Source organism: Pituophis catenifer, unplaced genomic scaffold, assembly GCF_029215685.1.
Source record: "Pituophis catenifer annectens isolate HBS135680 unplaced genomic scaffold, rPitCat1.0.hap2 SCAF_45, whole genome shotgun sequence".
In the NCBI taxonomy this organism is placed as follows: domain Eukaryota; kingdom Metazoa; phylum Chordata; class Lepidosauria; order Squamata; family Colubridae; genus Pituophis; species Pituophis catenifer.
The window spans coordinates 103,955-117,759 of record NW_027256925.1 but is presented as its reverse complement, the minus strand read 5'-3'; the positions used below and the strand labels follow the sequence as shown (position 1 = coordinate 117,759).

The 13,805-nt window shown below is 45.4% G+C and overlaps 1 protein-coding gene across 2 annotated transcripts in view; it reads left to right on the top strand.

The window, feature by feature from the left end:
- The first annotated feature begins 311 nt into the window (after positions 1-311).
- Positions 312-13,805, top strand: part of PRPF6 (pre-mRNA processing factor 6) — a 53,154-nt gene continuing 39,660 nt past the window's right edge. For both annotated transcript variants that reach the window (XM_070956509.1, XM_070956511.1), the window contains exons 1-6: positions 312-550; positions 4,986-5,154; positions 6,551-6,669; positions 6,876-6,954; positions 8,800-8,976; positions 11,289-11,444. In XM_070956509.1, the coding sequence (XP_070812610.1) occupies positions 324-550; positions 4,986-5,154; positions 6,551-6,669; positions 6,876-6,954; positions 8,800-8,976; positions 11,289-11,444 (927 nt within the window). In that variant the 5' untranslated portion in view covers positions 312-323. The remainder of the gene's footprint in view (positions 551-4,985; positions 5,155-6,550; positions 6,670-6,875; positions 6,955-8,799; positions 8,977-11,288; positions 11,445-13,805) is intronic.

The window sequence follows — 13,805 nt, the reverse complement described above, 5'->3', positions numbered from 1 at the left end:
TACCTCGCAGGGTTGTGGCTGGATTTCAAGTAACCCCTCAATTTACAGCCCCCCCCAGGCTTAAGACCAGCCCCCCCACCTTCCTCGCCCCCTCCTGCAGCAGCCCAGCCTACCTCGCAGGGTTGTAGCTGGATTTCGAGCGTCCCCCCCTCTCAGTCACAACCCCGCCCCCTGGGAGTCTTAAGACCCGCCCCTCCTCCTGGCCCCTCCCTCCCTCGCAGGGGCGTGGCTCCTGGCAAGGCGGGAGGCCGCGCTCCGCCTCTTGGCTCCTCCCCCGCCCCGCCCCCGCGGCCTGTTTGCCATCATCCTCCTCCGCCGCCATCATGGCCGCCATGGCCGCTTCGTCGGCGGCGTCTCCCGCCTCGGGTTCCTCTTCTTCTTCTTCCTCCGGCGGCGCCTCGGCCGGTTCGAGCTCCTCGGGGGCTTCTGGCGGTGGCGGCGGCGGGGCCTCGGGGCTGACGGCGGCGTTGACCGGCACCATGAACCGCAAGAAGAAGCCCTTCCTGGGCATGCCGGCCCCGCTGGGCTACGTGCCGGGGCTGGGCCGAGGGTGAGCAGCCGGGTCGGGGGCTCCAGCGCCTCCCTGAGCATGTGCAGAGGGCTCGGCTTGCATCCCAACGACCGTTCCGGCGGACGTTTCCATTCCCACGACCGGCCTGGTTTTCTTCGTTTAGGGGCGGGTCGCTTTAAGATGGAGGGGTGTGTGGACTTCAACTCCCAGAATTCCCCAGCCAGTTTCCCCAATGCGGAGCATTCTGGGAGTTGAAGTCCTCTCCCCCCCCACCCCATCTCTTAAAGGAGAAATAACGTATTTTAAGAATGGTGAGATTTGTCCACAAAGACACGTGTGTGGACTGAAATGAAGCTGTGTTGGGTGTGTGAACCCGTGTTTCGGCCCCTGCTGGGATTGGGCTGTGTAATAAGAAGATCCAAGGGAAGATCTCTTTATGGCTTGCAGTTTTTTGGCACATTTTGGTGGAGTTATCTTGCTGGTTTTTGGTCTCTGGTTTGCTTTTTGTGGTGGTGTTGTGCTTTGCATGTGTGCAGGTTTGTGGTTAAGGCTTTGGGTTTATAAAGCAAGAGATCTTAGAATAAAATAGGAATGGGAGTTGGAAGGGACCTTGGAGGTCTTCTAGTCTAACCCCCTGCTCAGGCAGGAAACCCTATTTTTATTTTTATTATTATTTATTGAATTTATATCCCGCCCTTCTCCCCGAAGGGACTCAGGGCAGTGAACAGCCGAAAATTAAAATAACATACAATATAAAAGTTAAGATAACTAAAAATAAATTAAATTAATCGGCCTCCCAATTTAAAACCCCAAGCTATACAATTAAAAAACTAACCCATGAAACCTATTCAGGCCAGGCCGGCTTGCTGAAATAAAAACGTTTTCAGGGCCTTACGGAATGTGCGGAGATCCGGGATCAGCCGTATTCCGGGAGGTAGCTATGCCAGTGATGGCGAACCTTTTCGGCACCAAGTGCCCAAACTGGAATGGTTGTGCATATGTGCGCCAGAAACCCCAAGGCAATCTGGCTGGTGCACGTGTGCCTGTTTTTTGGATATTTTCAGGCCGTTTTTGGGCTGTTTTCAGGCTGTTTTTCTGGCCTTTTTCAGAAAAATGGCCCAAAACAGCCAGAAAACCAGCCCAAAACCAGCCTGTTTTTTGGCCATTTTCCGGTGCTCCAGTGTCTGCAAAGACCACCTGGCGACAGCGCATGTGCCCACAGAGACTACATGTACCATAGGTTCGCCATCACGGCCCTATGCATTTCAGATAAGTGGCTGTCCAATCTCTTAAAAACTTCCAGTGTTGGAGAATTCAGAAGGAGTTCAGGTTCCACCTGGGCCAAGAAAGCCAGCTGGGTAACCTTGGACCAGTCCATCTCTCTCAGCCCAGCAGCCCACCTCACAGGGTGGTTGTGATGGGGAAAATGCAGATAGTCCTCAACTTACAACAGTTTAGTGCAGGGTGGATTTGATTTAAATTGAGTTGATTTAAATCACAATTTAAATCATGATTTAAATCACTAGTAAAAAGGCTTGATTTAAATCAACTCGGTTTAAATCTTAATTTCTAAAGAACAGCTGTCATCTCTGCTATTCCTTTGACCCACTGTTGACTCACCGATAGTCCCAGTGTTGCAGAATATACAGCCTCGTGCTACATAACTAAGCTCCATCCTCATGCTGAATAAACTAAATTATTTATGTATTTTAAATAGAAAACTATCTTACGTTAGATTTTTACCCCAAAAGTTTATTAAAATAAATTCGATAAAAATCGAAAAAATCCGATTTAAATTTTAAAAAATCTGATTTTTTTTTATTTTTTTAAAAAAAATCATTGAATTTTATCCACCCTGGTTTAGTGATTGGTCAAAGTTACAACGGCACTAAAAAAAAGTGACTTATGGCTGTTTTTCACACTTACGACCGTTGCAGTATTTCCCCATATAATCATGTGATCAAAATTCGGAATGCTTGGCAACTGGCTCGTATTTATGATGGTTGCAGTGTCTTGGAGTCAAGTGATCCCCTTTTTTGAACTTCTGACGAGCAAAGTTAATGGGGAAGCTGGATTCATTTAACAACCATATTACTAACTTAAGAACTGCAGTGATTCACTTAATTGTGGCACCAAAGGTCGTAAAATGGGGCAAAAATCCCTTAACAAATGTTCCACTTAAGAATAGAAAATTTGGACTCGATTGTGGTCGTAAGTCGAGGACTACCTGTACTTCTAAAAATAATAAAGACGAGATACAAATAAATAAACAAATGGTTAGCTCATTTATTGTGTCCTAAACCAAAGCTGTGCGTTTGGGTTGTAGTTGAAGCTGCCCCATGGTCTGTATCCAAGAGCTTCTCTGTGTTTAGTGGCACAGCCACTAGTGGCCCCTTGGGTGAAGAACAGAAGGTGCTGGCACCTGTTTTGGAAAGAAAAAAAACAACTACCCAACAATTTGTGGTGTTAGCTTTTGCAGGAAGTTACCTTTGGATTGCCATAAAAAAGGGTTCCCTGTCCGAATGAAATGAAGCATACAGAATAAATGTGTTTTCTTGACAGCTGGGAAAGCTCAACTTACAATCCACAATTGAGCCCAAGTTGTATGTTGCAAGTGAGAAATTTGTTATGTGAGCTTTGCCCCATTTTACGATTTTTGACGCATTTGTCAAGTGAATCACTGCTGTTGTTAAATTACCATGTTTCCCCCAAAATAAGACCCTGTCTAAATATTTTTTTGAACCCTGAAATAAGCACTTGGCCTTATTGCCAAGCGCTCAAAAGCCCGATTGGGCTTATTATCAGAGGATGTCTTATTTTGGGGGAAACGGTAGTAACACGATTGTTAAGTGAAACTGGCTTCTCTCATGGACTTTGCTTGACAGAAGGTTGCAAAAGGAACTGGGCCACAGAAGTGAGGGACAAGCGTGCGCGCAGGTCCCCACTTGGGCGAGCAGCCGTCGAGCGTGCTGCGCTCCATTTGCACGAGCGGCGGGCACATATGCCTGCCGCTCGTGCAAATGGAGCTGTGCGTGCACCTGTCCCACCACTCGCACGGAACCATCCCCTCCCCCTCCCAACTGGGCCACAAAGCCAGAAAGGGACCTTGGAGGTCTTCAAGTCCAGCCCTGTGCTCAAGCAGGAGAACCAATAACATTTCAGATAGGTGACTGTCTAGACCAGTGATGGCTAACCTTTTCGGCACTGAGTGCTGAAACTGGAGCGCGTGCGAGCGCCGGAACCCAGAAGAGAGTAGCTGGCCAGTATACATGTTTGTGGCGGTCAGCCGTTCTCTTCCGGGTTCCATCATGTGCATGCGTGCTGGACAGCTGGTCCTACGCACATGCACGCCAGCCAGCTGCTCTTCCGGGTTGCATCGCATGCATCCACGCCAGCCAGCTGGTCTGGTGCGCATACATGCCAGCCAACTGCTCTTCCGGGTTCCATCATGTGCATGCGTGCTGGACAGCTGGTCCTACGCACATGCACGCCAGCCAGCTGCTCTTCCAGATTGCATCGCATGCATCCACGCCAGCCAGATGGTCTGGTGCGCATACATGCCAGCCAGCTGTTCTCTTCCAGGTTCCATTGTGTGAATGCGCGCTGGACAGCTGGTCCAGCACGCATGCACGCCAGCCAGCTGCTCTTCTGAGTTCCGTTGTGTGGATGCATGCTGGACAGCTGGTCCTACGCACATGCATGCCTGCCAGCTGCTCTTCCGGGTTGCATCGCATGCATCCACGCCAGCCAGCTGCTCTTCTGAGTTCCGTTGTGTGGATGCATGCTGGACAGCTGGTCCTACGCACATGCATGCCTGCCAGCTGCTCTTCCGGGTTGCATCGCATGCATCCACGCCAGCCAGCTGCTCTTCTGAGTTCCGTTGTGTGGATGCATGCTGGACAGCTGGTCTGGCACGCATGCACGCCAGCCAGCTGCTCTCTTCTGGCTTCTGTGCACTGGTGCAAACCCAGAAGAGCAGCTGGCGACGGCACGTGTGCCCACAGACAGGGCTCTACGTGCCACCTCTGGCACACGTGTCATAGGTTCGCCATCACGATTCTTTTTTTTTAATTTGATTTATATGCCGCCCTTCTCCGGAGACTCAGGGCGGCTTACAAGGCATTAAGCAATAACGCCTTTTAAGAAGAGATTCTAGACTCTTCTTAAAAACATCCAATGATGGAGCACCATTTTCCTGAATTCTCTCCCCCCCCCCCCAAATTTTCCACTTAAACTTCTTCAAAAGAAAAAGTGTGCTCACACTCTTTTGTTGTTGTTGTTGTTCTTGCTGATCTAGGAAAGAGGGCTCAATTCTTAATTTTACAAACCTTTGTTGCTTGATAGCCCAGAGGTGATAATCGTGGCAAATCTGAATTTAGGAAGAATTTTAGATTAAAACAAGAACCACAACAACGACTCGCCCAGCCACGTCTGAATTCCCTCTGAATCTATTGCGATTTTCCTTCTTCCGTAGAGCCACCGGTTTTACCACCCGTTCAGATATTGGTCCCGCCCGGGATGCTAACGACCCCGTGGATGATCGTCATGCTCCCCCAGGGAAGAGAACCGTTGGGGATCAGATGAAGAAAAATCAGACAGCGGATGACGACGATGAAGATCTGAATGATACTAATTATGACGAGGTGATGTCGTTTTGTCACACTGGTCCATGCTGCCGATGAATCTATATTTGAAATATTGTTCAGTTGCTAAGTCATGTCCGACTCTTCGCGACCCCATGGACCACAGCACGCCAGGCCCCCTTGTCCTCCCCTGTCTCCCAGAGTTTGCCCAAATTTATCTTCATTGCGTTGATGATGCTATCTAACCATCTCATCCTCTGCCGTCCCCTTCTCTCCTTTCGCCTCCCATCATCCCCAACCTCAGGGTCTTCTCCAAGGAGTCCTCTCTCTTCTCTTTCGCTGGCCAAAGTATTTGAGCTTCAGCTTCCGTATCTATCCTTCCAGAGAACAGTCAGGGTTGATTTCCTGTAGGATTGACTGATTTATGTTTGCAATATCATCATGCTTTATTCAGCTTCCACAATTCATTCAAGGATTGATCAGTAGTTTTTTCTTTTATGTGGAGTGCTATAGATTTGCCCTTGTTCTTTTTTCTCCCTGTATGACTGCTTATATGACTTTCCTTGCCCTTCCTCCTTAAGGCTATCTGTCTGTCTGTCTTTTATCTATCTATTGTCAGCGTCCCAGCACTGACATAGAAAAGGGAAGAGAAGCCTGAACTTTTGCCTGCTAAATCCCTTTGAAGATTCGGTCTCCTCGGAGATAGGGAGGGGGGAAACATTCCTGTGATCTGACGAAGAAGGAATCAGGAAAGTGACTTGGAAGATAGCCAATGAGAAGCAGAGAATTGGGGATCGGAAAGGGAGGGATTGGGGGGCAAAGGTCAGTACTGACAGCGAAAAGAGGCAGGATCAGATTGCTGTGCTCGAATAAAGAGAAAATTTCCTTAAAGATCTATCTCTATCTATCCATCTATCTATCGCTATCTATCTCATCTATCTATCTATCTATCTATCTATCTATCTATCTATCTAGCCATCCATCCATCCATCCATCCACCCACCCACCCACCCACCTACCTAACTTTGTCTGTCTCTGTGTATCACTATCTATCTCTATCTCTATCTCTATCTCATCTATTTATCTATCTAGCCATCTATCCACCCACCCACCCACCTACCTATCTTTGTCTGTCTGTCTGTCTGTCTGTCTGTCTGTCTGTCTGTCTGTCTATCTATCTATCTATCTATCTATCTATCTATCTATCTATCTACATCCATCCATCCATCCATCCATCCATCCATCCATCCATCCATCCATCCATCCATTTTGGTAGGTTACATTAAGGGGATAAAATAAATTGACATCTTTTGTCCTGTGCAGTTCAGTGGAAGCTTGTTCTTAAGGCTATCTAATCTATCTATCTATCATCTATCGATAGGTCTGTCTGTCTATCTAATGTCTGTCTACATTAAGGGGATAACATGAGCTGACATGACTTTCTTGTCCTGTGCAGTTCAATGGATACGCTGGAAGCCTGTTCTCCAGTGGGCCTTATGAAAAAGACGATGAAGAAGCAGATGCAATTTATGCCGCTTTGGATAAAAGGATGGATGAAAGAAGAAAAGAGAGAAGGTAGGGTTTTTTTTTTAAAAAAAGCATGAGAGATGCTTTTTCCTCTGTACTTTGATTTGAAACCTGCATGTTCAAGCGTCAGCTGTGAGTTTTTAACTTTTGGTGCATGATTTAGTCTTGGCTGTCTCAAATATTTAAATACGTCAAAGATAACCAGGATAAAGGTTGGATTGGCTGAAGTATTGGCTGCACCTTTTATTTTCTAGAGAACAGCGTGAGAAAGAGGAGATTGAAAAGTACCGAATGGAACGACCAAAGATTCAGCAGCAGTTCTCGGATCTGAAAGTAAGGAGACAGCAATATGCATTTGATTCCAGAAATAAAAATGCAAAGATAGGGCCTGAAATTTGAGAAAAAAATTATACATATACATATATAAAAATGGCAGTGTTAATGCAGAAAATATGCTACGATATTACTCTCTCTTCTCAAGGTATTCTTAGGATCATAAAATCTGTTTAGAGGGACCATGATTAATACTCCTCACTGATTCAATTGTCACCTATATCTATATTATATCTATATCATCCCTTATCTCTATATCTCTATATCTTCTGCCTGCCTGCGTATCTATCTATGTATGATCTATTTATCTCTATATCTGCCTCTATATATTTACGATCTCTAACATTTATTTATATCATCTCTCTCTCATACCTATCTTTCCTCTCCTCAGATCTGTCTGTCTGTCTGTCTATCTATCTATTTATCTATCTTTGATGTGTGCAACTGAATCAGTGAGATGTTTCTGGGAGCTGAATCCCACCCAGGGTTGATTGAAAGATGGGTGACTATAGCAATGTTTTAAATAAAGAGCCTTGGTAGTACAGTGGTCTAAGACACCCTGTTATTAAGCTGGTTATTAAGACCAGATGCCTGCAATTACTGCAGGTTTGAATCTCGCCAAGGCTCAAGGTTGACTCAGCCTTCCATCCTTTCTAAGGTAGGTAAATTGAGGACCCAGTTTGTGGGGGCAATAAGCTGACTTTGTATAAATATACAAAAGAATGAAGGCTATTGCTTAGCGCATTGTAAGCTGCCCTGAGTCTCCGGAGAAGGGCGGCATATAAAATCAAATTAAAAAAAAAAATTAAAAAAAAAAAAAAGCTTTAGGATTGAAGTCAGAAGCTCCATTAAAACCACACACGTACAGGTAGTCTTCGACTTAATGACCACAATCCAGCCCAAAATTTCTGAGTGCCAAGTGAGACAGTTAAGTGAGTTTTGCCCCATTTTATGACTTTTCTTGCCACCGTTGTTAAGTAAATCACTGCAGTTGTTAAGTTATTAACACGGTTATTAAGTAAAAGTGACTTCCCAATTAACTTTGAATAGAATAGAATTCTTTATTGGCCAAGTGTGATTGGACACACAAGGAATTTGTCTTGGTGCATACGCTCGGTGTACATAAAAGAAAAGATACTTTCATCAAGAATCATAAGGTACAACACTTAATGATAGTCATAGGGAACAAATAAGCAATCAAATCATATTAGGAAACAGTCAGTATAAATCTTAAGGATACCAGCAACAAGGTTACAGTCATACAGTCATAAATGAGAGGAGATGGGTGATAGGAACGATGAGAAGATTAATAGTAATGCAGACTTAGTAACTAGTTTGACAGAGTTGAGGGAATTATTTGTTTAGCAGAGTGATGGTGTTTGGGAAAAACCTGTCCTTGTGTCTAGTTGTTCTGGTGTGCAGAGCTCTATAGTGTCGTTTTGAGGGTAGGAGTTGAAACAGTTCATGTCCAGGATGCGAGGGGTCTGTAGATATTTTCCCAGCTCTTTTTTTGACTCGTGCAATATACAGGTCCTCAATGGAAGGCAAGTTGGTAGTAATTGACTTTGCTTGTCAGAAGTTTGGAAAAAGTGATCACATGACACTGCAACTGTCATAAATATGAGTCAGTTGCCAAACATCTGGATTTTGATCACATGACCATGGGGATGCTGCAATGATCATGTGAAAAAACAGTCATAATTCACATTTTCGGTGCTGTTTGAATGATCAGTAAAAAAGGTCAGAATTTGCAAGCTAAAAGTCAAAGATGAGAAAAGGAAGGAGGGGACAATTTAAATGCCATGTAGCAATTTCAATTCCAGATTGTAATTGTTGTTTTGATAGAGAAAACTGGCTGAAGTTACCGAAGAAGAATGGCTAAGTATTCCTGAAGTTGGCGATGCCAGGAACAAGCGCCAGAGGAATCCACGTTACGAAAAACTGACGCCTGTTCCGGACAGTTTCTTTGCGAAGCACTTGCAATCGGGAGAGAATCACACATCGGTGGATCCTCGGCAGACGGTGAGAAACTCCGCTGAGATTTCTTGGTTTCAACGGGTTTTCTTGAAATAATGGCTTGGCAAGGGACCTCCAATCGATACCTATTTCATTATGTCAGAACTTCAGGAAAGTTTCAAGGGGAAAATTATTAATTTAAATTTTAAACGATTTTTAAATTTATTTTTTGCGACGCTGTAATCCCTTTTATCAGGGTAAGGGTTGGGGTGACGGAATGGAACTGAGCATTTACCTGCTGGCTGCCCTTCCTCATGCCTAGGTGGGGTTCGCAGCAGATATTTTCTCTTTGCACCCTGATAGAGAAACATCTGTCGCTGCCTAGGATTGAATTCTCAGCCTCCCGTAAGTGAGGCTTGCATCTTCACCTCTAGGCCGCTGTACCGCTTTAAATTTGAAAGAGATTAAAACTTTAAGAAAAACATAGATTTTTATAATTCTAGCCCCATGCAGGCCCACATTGATGGCAGAGATAATTCTGACCAGCAAGTCATTCTGTCTGTATGTCAGTCCCAGAGGGCATTGTAAAAGATGGATAGTTGTTTAAACCAGGGGTCTCCAACCTTGGCAACTTTAAGACTTGTGGACTTCAACTTCCAGAGTTCCTCAGCCAACAAAGCAAAGGTGGCTGAGGAACTCTGGGAGTTGAAGTCCACAAGTCTTAAAGTTGCCAAGGTTGGAGACCCCTGGTTTAAATAGTGCTACATTCTCAGTAAATATCTTTGTCCTCAAGGAGAGACCCCTGTTTTTCCATGTGCTCTTTAATTCTAGCCAAACCACATTCTATTTAAACATCTCCAAACCATCCACTCCTCCTCCAGGCAAGTCCTGGAGAGAACCAGAAATAATAGAGAGATCGGCTGAATTTTTGACAAAAGATTAAGAGAGGTCAACCCCATCCCTGCAGAACTTCGCTGCAGTGAGAAGCCCTGAACTTTGGTTATGCTTTTCCTCTGGCACAAATAAATGGCTGTTTGTAACCTCACTGAGCTTCTGCACTGGGATCTTTGCAATATTTAAACCTTTTCTTGGTTGCTTAAACAGAGGCATAGAATCAAAATCACGTGAAATATTAATACTGCTTTTATAAATCCTTAGTAAGACTACACTTAGAATGCTGCATCCAGTTTTGGTCTCCACAATACAAAAAAGGTATTGAGACTCTGGAAAAAAGTGCAGAGAAGAGCAACTAAGATGATTAAAGGTCCGGAGGCTATAAAACATATGAAGAACGGTTGCAGGAACTGGGTTATGTCTAGCTTAATGAAAAGAAGGACTAGGGGAGACATGATAGCAGTCTTCCAATATCTCAGGGGCTGCCCCAAAGAAGAGGGAGTCAAGCTATTCTCCAAAGCACCTGAGGGCAGGACAAGAAGCAATGGATGGAAACTAATCAAGGAGAGTAACAACCTACAACTAAGGAGAAATTTCCTGACAGAACAATTAACCAGTGGAACTCCTTGCCTCCAGAAGTTGTGGGTGCTCCCATCACTGGAGGTTTTTAAGAAGAGACTGGACAGCCACTTGTCTGAAATTGTATAGGGCAGTGATGGCTAAACTTTTCCAGACCGAGTGACCAAAGCGCGCCTGAACCCCCAAAATGCAATGCTTGTGCGGCTCCCACACATGCACCCCCGAATTGGCGCGCTGCCCCCACAAGTGTCCCACCCCACGCCCCCCCCCGTCCCGCACATTATTTATTTATTTTTATTTATTAGTCCAATCTATATGCCGCCCTTCTCCGTAGACTCAGGGCGGCTTACAATGCATTATAGCAATAGCCTGCATACTTTTATGTATATACCTGCTTATTAGGGCTTTCGGCCCCCCCAAGCGGTGTTGTGCTATACAAAGCCGGCTTATTGCCCCCACAATCCGGATCCTCAATTTACCTACCTCGAAAGGATGGAAGGCTGAGTCAACCCTTGAGCCTGGTGAGATTTGAACTCGCACTAATTGCAGGTAGCTGGCAGCTAAGTGCTAGCACTTAACAGCACTTAGTCCGCTGCACCACTGAGACCAGCTGGCCGGCGGGAGGTGCATGCACATGTGCGGCGGAGCTGAACTGGGGCGACGGTTCGCATGCCCACAGAGAGGGCGCTGTGTGCCACCTCTGGCACGCGTGTCATAGGTTCGCAATCATGGGTATAAGCCTCTTGCTTTAGTAGTGAGTTGGACTAGAAGACCTCCAAGGTCCCTTCCAGCTCTTTGATTGGTTGATTCCACACAGCAACTGCTTCTTTTTATTGATAGAATTTGAAGTTCCTTAACGCTCTCTCTTCCTCCCTCCTCCCCCTCCCCCCCGGTTTATCTTGCAGCAATTCGGTGGTCTGAATACCCCTTACCCAGGGGGCTTAAACACGCCTTATCCAGGTGGAATGACCCCGGGACTGATGACTCCTGGCACAGGGGAGCTGGACATGAGGAAGATTGGACAGGCCAGAAACACCTTGATGGACATGCGTCTCAGCCAGGTAAGGACACGAAGGGGGGGGCGTGGCGTGTGAGAAATGTTAGGAAATGATTTTACCTAATTTGTTGGATTGGCAATATATAAACCATGAATATAGCTTTAAGACTGCTGTATTGCTGTATTGCATCATACTGTGTCCTGATTGGTTAGCTCTGTAGCCAATGTCCTTAAGAGGTGCTAGAAACATGGTTTGTTTTCTCTCTGATTCTCTGACTCTTTGACAGCTCGTTGAAGCTATTTTGCTGTTTGCTACTATTTGCAACTGTTTATGTGTATGACTACAACAACTGGTAAGAAGACTTTGTATATTGGAATATCCCTGGACTATTGTTTTACTATCTACTACTTTATCTGTGTATGACCTGGATTGTTTATTGGACTGTGCCTTATTACTATTTCCTAAAAGTAAACACAACTCAGTGTGTGTTGACTGTGTTATTTCCTAACTACTCTCAAATTGCTTTTCACGTGCACACCCTTGCTACTCAAGGGTTGCTCTGCGAATTCCTCAACAAGAAATATAAGTAGTCCTCAACTTACAACCATTCTCTAAGTGATCTTTCAAAGTTATGGTGAACCCTGAAAAAGCCAGTTGCAACCTGAATTCGAATTCCCTCAGCCATCTCCCGCCTCCCACCCCTCACAGTCACGTGACATCATTTGGGGGGCTTGTCAACCAGCTCGCATTTATGACGTTTGCAACGTCCTGTGGGCACATGGCCACGATTTCTAGCCTTTTTGTAGGAAACTGGTTTTTTTAACGTCTGGTTTTCCGCAAAAAATGCCCATAGAGAACAGTGGGTTCTTTTTACGACCGAGGCGTTTACTTTATGACCAGCGTGAAAACGGTCATAAAATCAGGTGCGGTCCCAGTAACCCCCTTCTCAGGACTGACAGCCATCATCGAGGACTCAATTACAGTCGTAAGTCAAGGACTGCCTGTAGCGATGTTGCTTATCAGACTGAGTACACATCAGGGTGCTACATTGCAGCTTCTAAATGTGGCATCTCCAAAAAAATTTTTTTTTTTGGCTAGGGTATTTGGGATAAATTTATTGTCAAGGTTCCAAGTAATGCATCCCTTTCAAGAAGAACTCCAAGGCAAGCAATTTCCTCAAAGAACATTTTATTGGGACATATCAAATTGGCACATTCCTGGTAGAAAACTGGCTCTAAGTCCCTGTCCCACGCACGCACCCCCACGGACGGCCCGGAGTTAATAAGCCACACGACAAAATTCTGATGGTAAAGCTGGCAGCAACCCAGTGGCTAGCTGCCAATTCAGACTTTACTCACACAAAACAAAGATTAGACTGCAGCATTCCAATAAAACAGGCAGAGTGTCAATAATACAAGGATTAGTCCAAATGCAGTCCGATAAAGCAGGCAAAGTCCAGTAACGCAGAGATCATGGAGTATTTCCAGTTTTTGCTCGTCACAAACTGAATCGGCCACCACACCCACATTTATACCCTGTGGGGTGTGGTCCAGTGACTCAGCTAATCTCTGGCACACTTTCCCCTCTGCTGCGCACGCTTCTCCCTGGGCCTCTGTCGCGGGTCCAGCCAGCACTTATCTTTTTCATCGTTGTCCACCTGTGGCTGCGGGGACGTGCTTGGCTCTGAGCCTATCGTTTGGCCTTCGGTGTCGTCCAGAGACATTGCCAGAGAGGAGGGTCCTGGAGAGGGAGGCCTTGCCAACTCCTCTCCCTCACTCTCAGAGTCTGCATCTGTCGATAGCCCAGGCTCAGGCAACGGAGCCACAACACAATTAAACATTTATGTAATTTTAAGAGTCTTCTCTTTTCTTTATATCAGGAGTTTCCAAATGAAGCAATTTCAAGATTTGTGGACTTCAATTCCCAGAATTCTGGGAATTGAAGTCCACAAGCCTTAAAGTTTCCAATCTTGGACAGACCTGCCTTATATGAATGTTGTGAGTCTCCCAGAGCTGGGCAGCATGCATGCTAAATAAATTAATATATGGGGATGATCTTTTCTAAAGATAATGATACTTGGAAAGGGTAATAGGTAGTCCTCAATTTACGACCACAATGGAGCCCAAAATTTATGTGGTTAAGTGAGAAATTTGTTAGTTTTGCCCCGTTTTGACAACTTTTCTTGCTGCAGCTGTTAAGCGAATCACTCAGAGGTGAAATCCTACTGGTTCGGACCGGTTTGGGCAAACCGCTTGGGATTATGGGCATCAGTTTGCCAAACCGGTAGTAATTACCCCTCCTTGGTCCCACCCACCCATGCCCGGCCGGTCGCCATTCACCTCTTCTGACTGCTTGATATTCCACAGAATTCAATGTTAAATGCAGCAGAGAGAATGCTAACTTTTCTCCCTCCATTCAGAATGG